Source organism: Sander vitreus, chromosome 18 (assembly GCF_031162955.1).
Source record: "Sander vitreus isolate 19-12246 chromosome 18, sanVit1, whole genome shotgun sequence".
NCBI classification, from domain to species: Eukaryota; Metazoa; Chordata; class Actinopteri; order Perciformes; family Percidae; genus Sander; species Sander vitreus.
The window spans coordinates 26,832,004-26,838,921 of record NC_135872.1 but is presented as its reverse complement, the minus strand read 5'-3'; the positions used below and the strand labels follow the sequence as shown (position 1 = coordinate 26,838,921).

At 42.0% G+C, this 6,918-nt stretch overlaps 1 protein-coding gene across 1 annotated transcript in view; it reads right to left on the bottom strand.

The window, feature by feature from the left end:
* Nucleotides 1–519: 519 nt before the first annotated feature.
* Nucleotides 520–6,918, bottom strand: part of gja1b (gap junction protein alpha 1b) — a 7,121-nt gene continuing 722 nt past the window's right edge. The window contains exon 2 of the mRNA XM_078274530.1: nucleotides 520–4,275. Within this exon, the coding sequence (XP_078130656.1) occupies nucleotides 3,093–4,259 (1,167 nt within the window). The 5' untranslated portion in view covers nucleotides 4,260–4,275 and the 3' untranslated portion in view covers nucleotides 520–3,092. The remainder of the gene's footprint in view (nucleotides 4,276–6,918) is intronic.

Genomic DNA, 6,918 nt, shown 5'->3' with positions numbered 1-6,918 from the left:
GACATGCTAACGGAAATGTGACTTCATTTTCAGTTTTTGTAAAATAAAATTGAAACTAATACACATTTTTGTCAAAATGAACACTGCTTTACTGACTAGGGTTGGGCATCGTTCCGATTCCAGTTCCGATTCTTTGAGGGGTGGAGTTGAAACGTGTCACAAGCTTATTTCACAGATAAGAGGAAAGTTGTATTTTGATTCATTGGTGGTTTGCAGTTTTACCGGGCTTTTGCAACGTAAAATAAAGCCACACTAGAGCGCCGCTTACTGTGCACCGTGACTGCAACACAGCAAGCGCCAGGCCGCTACTGAAACCAAAAGTTGCGCATGTTAAATTTGGACCCAATGACCGGATTTGAAACCGTAATCCTCCAAACGATTCCAATAAAGAATCGATTCCACCGGAATCGTAATTTTTGAAACGATTCCAAGTAGGAATCGGTTCTCGATGCCCAATCCTATTACTGACTGTAGTGACGGCAAAAAGAATGGCCTGCAATGAAACCAATCAATCAGTGATTAGGACAGAAAAATATTTATTGGTTAAAATAGCTTTTCACAGATACAATTAATGAGTTTTTGTTTTGCTATCATGCACTTACACTGTACAACAGTGGATCCCCATAGATTAGCATTGTTTGAATTATGGCAACAAATGACTATTGCTTCTGTTCTGTCAATGGAAGCCATCTCTCACAGAACCAGCCAATGACACCAGTGGTCAGATGTCTGGTATTATGCACTGTAGTGATTTCTGTGTTATAAAATAAATTAGTAACATGTGATCAGAAAACTCTTACCACTAACTGTGAGCATCATATTACATCTCTATCACCAAGATCTCAGTGCAAATGCCATTGTAGCTGAAAGATCCATGACACATGTAAGTACCGACAAAATGATGCACAAATGACAGAAAAAAAAGGGCAAAAAAAGAAGTCCAAATTGAGATTGATCCTAGTGTTTGGTAGTTGTGGAGCTACATTGGCATACATTTTAATATAACTGACTAAATATTAGTCCAGATCTATAAGCAGTCTTCTAAAAAAAACTCACATGTTTATTGTGACACAGTTAGCTGGATTTACAGTACTAAATATCTATTTCTCAAGCAGCAACGGTTACATTGAGTCTGAAAAAACAAAACAATACCTACAGAACGAAAAAGAAAAAGTCATTCACTCAAATATGTAAAACACAGGTAATCATTCTACTGTCTTTCTCTACAGCCCACAAAAGATGAAAAAAAAGAGATAACACAGTAATAAAGCCTTTCTTAATGGAAGCCATATAAAAGCAGATCAGAGTTTGCTGTGTCACAGAAGCCGGAACAATCAGCCCCGCCCAAAAAAAGACAAATAAAACCACAAAATGAAAACATAACAACACATAAATTCAAAGTTTATCAGGAAACAACAGTCTATGCTGACTGACAAAGTTACTAAAGAGAAAAAAAAATGTTTTTACTGTCAATAAATATACAGTTTGTGGGGAGTTAATGTAAGATGTTTTCTGTGGGTAAGAGATACTGGATAGTAGTCATTTTTTTTCCTCTTAGTGGTAGGTGTCCTACAGTTGCTAAGCAATAAATATTCACTACAACTGATATTAAACATTCTCCCTAAAACCCAAGTCCCATGCAAAGGATGAGCCAAGTGGTAAACACTTTAAATGTAGTTGTTCTTTGTCTGGACGATAACAATAACTTTCGTTATGACTGAAACTGGGATAAGATAGTCTTGATGTAAATGAAAACAGAAGAAAATGTATTAATAATGTTGATTCACAAATAAATGCAGCTATATAATGCAAGCAGACTGTTAAAGCAACTCAATGCAAGTGTGGCCGAGTCCATCAAACGTTCTTTCTTTCTTTATCTTTCAATGCAAAGGTACGTGTGTGTGTGTGTGTGTGTGTGTGTGTATCTCAGTAACAAATATTCTGCTTTATTACATCATGGATGTAATGTTCATATTTCATACTTTTGGCAACTTTTCCTGTTGGTTAATGCTTCATTGGTGAGCTACACACAGCTTCTTCTTTTTTAACAGTGCACCGAGTGATCACACAGGACTGTACTCACCTGAAAACAATACCATGGGTCATGTGTTCAAACAGATAATATGACCTATGTTTATCACTTTCCTCTCTCAGGAGCTAAGGTGGCAGTTTTGTGACATAATTCTGCAGTAATACCTCTTGGGGGGATGAAGAAAGGGAGTGACTTCAACACTGGAGACTTTACATCCTATCTCCTACCAAAACTCTGTCTTGGTTAACCATAACGGAGACTAACTAGATAGTTGTAGTTACCTTCAACTCAGGGGTGGCAGATTGGTTCACCTTCAACTTACTCTTTCAATTCCATATTGTATGACATAGATCATTTGGCTAAATTAGGGATTTGGGAAATGTGGGTTTTCGATACTTGTTTCATGCCCTGCTGGACTCTACTTTCCTTTAGATTATTTAACAGGGACAATGCTCATTGATCAACAGAAGGCAACATAAAAGTTAAACCAGAGTTGGCTAATCTGGTTACATGTTAAAAGACACAACTAAGAAGGCAACCTGTTGAATAGCTGTCACCATACCTTCAAAAAAAAACCCAGCTGGGACAGTGGTTAAGTAATATGCTGTCACCAATAGGAAGAATAGCAGAGACTATTAAAAGAAGAATAATGTAACCTTGGCAAATCAAAACCAGACCAAGCACGTTGACCAGTGTGGTCCTCTGTTCTGTTACACTCATGTGGCTGTTCTGTTCTCTTAAAGCTGGGTTAGCTCCACTAAAAGATGATGGTAAAAGTCACTGGAGAAAACAAACCAAAAAAAACAAAAACAAAAACATTTGCAACTTGTACCTTTGACAGTGTTACATAACAAGTTTTAATGTCTCTTTGAGTGACTAAGAGTCTCTATTCTGAAGACAGTGATTGAGGTCAGCCCCACCTCTTACATGAACCTTTGTGATGGAGTGTTTCCTGATTCTCTGGCTGCAGCCACACAGAGGTGGGAGGGGGAGGAGGAGGAGGAGGAGGAGGAGGAGGAGGAGGAGGAGGAGAAGGAGGAGGAGGAGGAGGAACCAGGGCTTACACGTCCAGGTCGTCTGGCCTGGCTCTGCTGCTCATCCGGCTGCTGGCCCGGCTACACGGCCTGGCGTCCATCAGCGCCAGCGGCTGCATCTCGTGTCCTGCTGTTGAGGAAAGTTTCTTATGCTCTTGGGTGTCATCTGGGAAGTCAAAGGCTTGTGCATGGGAGTTTGAAATAGTGCTTCCTGCACCATTCTGGCCGAGCCGGTTTTGCTCTGTGGAGTAGTTGGCCCAGTTCTGCTCATTGGCCTGCTTATTATAATTGCGGCATGAGCCGGTTCCACGCTCCCCTGTGGCCAGTTTGTAGCCTGGGGGGGACATGGGTGAGAGCGGGGCAGTCGGGGAGGAACAGCCGTTATAGTAGGCGTACTTGGTGGTGGACAGCTCTTTAGGGGTGGGGCTCAATGTGCCTGCACTAGGGTAGAGGATGGGCGGCTGTTTGCCCTTCACACGATCTTTGATCCTCTTAAAAAACACATAGAAAAGCTCGATGACGTTGAGCAGCAGGGACACCAGCGAGACCACCAGCATGAAGATGATGAAGACCGTTTTCTCTGTGGGACGGGACAGGAAACAGTCCACCCTGTGGGGGCATGGGGACCTCTCACAGGTGTAGACTGCAGAAAGGCTGAAGCCGTAAATGTACCACTGGATGACCAGGAAGCCCACCTCGAACATAGACTTGAAGAAAATGCTGACTATATAGGTTCTGAGCAGGGCCCCTTTCATCTTCACTTTGCCGTGCTCCTCAATGCCATACTTTAGCTTTTTCATCTCGATTTTCTTCAGCGGGATGTCGACATCGCCGCCGTCATTTTGCACGGCTTTAAGCTCCTCCTCCTTCCTGTTGAATTTCTGTTCCTTCCTGTTCAGGTAGAAGACATGAGCCAGGTAGAGAAGTGTGGGCGTTGACACAAAGATGATCTGGAGGACCCAGAAGCGGACATGGGAGATGGGGAAAGATTTGTCATAGCAGACGTTCTCACAACCAGGCTGCTGTGTGTTACATTTGAACGCAGACTGCTCGTCTCCCCAGGCTGATTCCACTGCAGTGCCCAGGACCAGGATCCTGAAGATGAAGAGGACCGACAGCCAGACCTTCCCCCCGGCGGTAGAGTAGGCCTGGACCTTGTCCAGCAGACGGCCCAGAGCACTCCAGTCCCCCATTCTCAGGGAGTTTTAGCTGGTGAAAAAAAATAAAAAATAAATGGCAATAATTTACAGACAGCACCAACTTTTAAAGGTTTTGGGTTCAGGCTTACACAGATACAGTAAAACACATGTATTTTGAATGTTTAGGGAAGGTTGCCATCCTCAGGATTCTTGCCATTTGGCATTTTGGCATCATTGTGTGATTAAACAGTATCGTTATTGAAGGAGACAAAACAAGATGTTTCATGACGCAAAAAACAAGCTAATCCAATTACTGAGAGCAGCGGCAGAAAACACATTTGGGTCACTTTATGCAACACTGCCCTTTAAATCCAGGCAAGGATATGAAATAAGAAATTCAATCATCACATCAGGGGGTCTTCAACGTTTTTTAGGCCAAGGACCCCTTCACTGAAAGAGAGACGGAGCAGCGACCCCCCTACTACATATATCGTATACAATTGAGTTGCGTATTAAACCTGGACCTACAATAACGTGTAGGGCGGCCTAAAGCCTTTACACATATATTTTTATGGTGCATACAATACTAATATAAGTTTTTCAAATAAAACATGTTGGCATATTCATATAATTAGACATCATGTTTTAATGTTGCACAGTAAATCCTTAAGCTTAACTGTATCTGTGGATGACTACCTTATCTATAGGCCACATCAAAAATATATGTCAGATGCATGTGTATGTATATTTTCAGACATATTTTATAGTTTACTTTTGTTTGTTTTTTTAAACCGTTGAACAATAATTTGGCGGCCCCCTCCCCCCCCTCCCCCTGCAGCTACTCTGAGGACCCCCCCTAGGAGTTCCGTGTTGGACCCCCTGTTGAAGATCTCTGCGTTACATAAAGAAAATCCTTAACAACAATCTAGTATTAATCAAAAAGAAGAAAAAAAAGTGCTCCAGATTGAATGGAAAGAGCCAGTTTAGGAAACCAATCAGACCCTCCGATAAAGAATGAAATAGTGAAATACCCAATATTAAAATGCATTATGCGTACAACATCTTGAAAATAGTTAGAACACAAACTGTTCTCTTAGGGAAAAAAAATACCTATAGTCATCAACCTGGTCAGTGCTAAAGAACAACATATTTCAGTCACGTGAGGGGATTCTACCAACAGTGCCGCACTCACAGCCTCTTTCTCTCAAAATAAGAATTGTGTCAAAGTTTATACATGTTAACGACTCGCATTAGTCTTCATCCCTACTTACTATTGTGCAGTAACAAAAGTATCTGCTCAGTTGCTCAGTTGCAAATCTCAATCCTACAATTTCTCACTAGACGAGGAGGAGAGAGAGAGAGAGAGAGAGAGAGAGAGAAAAAGAGAGGCACACAAAGCTGGATCGTCAGCTGACCGAGCTTGTCTGTTCAACAGTAGGACATCTCCTGAATGCTGTTGTGTTAGCAGAGATGTTCAGAATGAAGTTGGCTGGAAGAAAAAAAAGTCCCCGGCGCTGTGCGATTGTGAAGTGCGTGTGTCAGAACGGACGGTGCAGCTAAATCTTCCCAGTAAGAGCCGTGGTGTGCTTCTTTCATCAGTGCTTACAGAGAGAAGCCCTGCAGATACAAAAGACCATGTCCTCTAGGATGATCAGCCTATCACATATATACAGTATGACATTAGCTCCCTTTGACAGTTCACTCCTCAACCGCTGTGGCACAACTCAGTTCAAACGTCTTCCGAGGATGTCCCACTTAAACTGACTTACACATACACTTACATTTCATTACAACTAAAACAGAAGTCACAGCTAGAGCATGCAAAACACAGACTACTTTTCTCATCCCCTGTAAAACTACCGCCCTCCTTGGTCCCAAATAAGCCACGGCTGTCTGCTGTCGACGCGGTGTTGATGCAAGTCTCAAAGCTTCAGAACAATAGAAAATGACTGCCGAGCTACTCTGGCCTTGTTGTCGTTAATGTGAATTAACACACTCCAACAAGCCCCAAATAAAATAAATTGGTTATAGTCCCTTAAAGTGGATATAGTATATATATACTATAGTCCCTATAGGCCCTTAAAGTGGTTCTATATGAGTCTTTTGTGACTTTTTTGGGGGGTGAAGGGGATTACCAGTGGGTCCTCAGTGAAAATTATAACTACTAACCAATAACTGTGGTCTAAAGACAAACCACAGATTGTAAAATCAGTTTCACCTTCGCGGCTGAAACTTTCCATATGAAATCATTGGTCTTATCAGCGATCTGACGGAGATTTGTAGACTCCAAAGTGGATCTCTTCCCGCACTCTGACATGGAAAGAACTAAGGAGAGCAGCGAGAGTCTAAATGTGGAAAAGTAGGAACCTTCAGTTCAACCCACATGGGGCCAAACTAACCGCATGTGCCCTTCCTTATCTTACAATAAACCACTGTATCCCTATGACCTGGAAAACACAGAATGCATTGTCGTACTGTAGATATCACCTTTAGCATGCGGAGAGTCAAACATTAAGAGTCACAAATGGGAGGAAAAATCATAAAAACTAGTTGTTGTTGTAATTAGACAGAGAATATCCCGCCACTTTCTACATGACTGAGTCTGTCTGGTGAAAATGAACAGGACGGGAGAGAACAATAGACTCCCAGCAGACCTCTGAGATCTTACTGAAAACTGTGTAGGGTGGTCTTCAATGACAAGTCACAGGATATG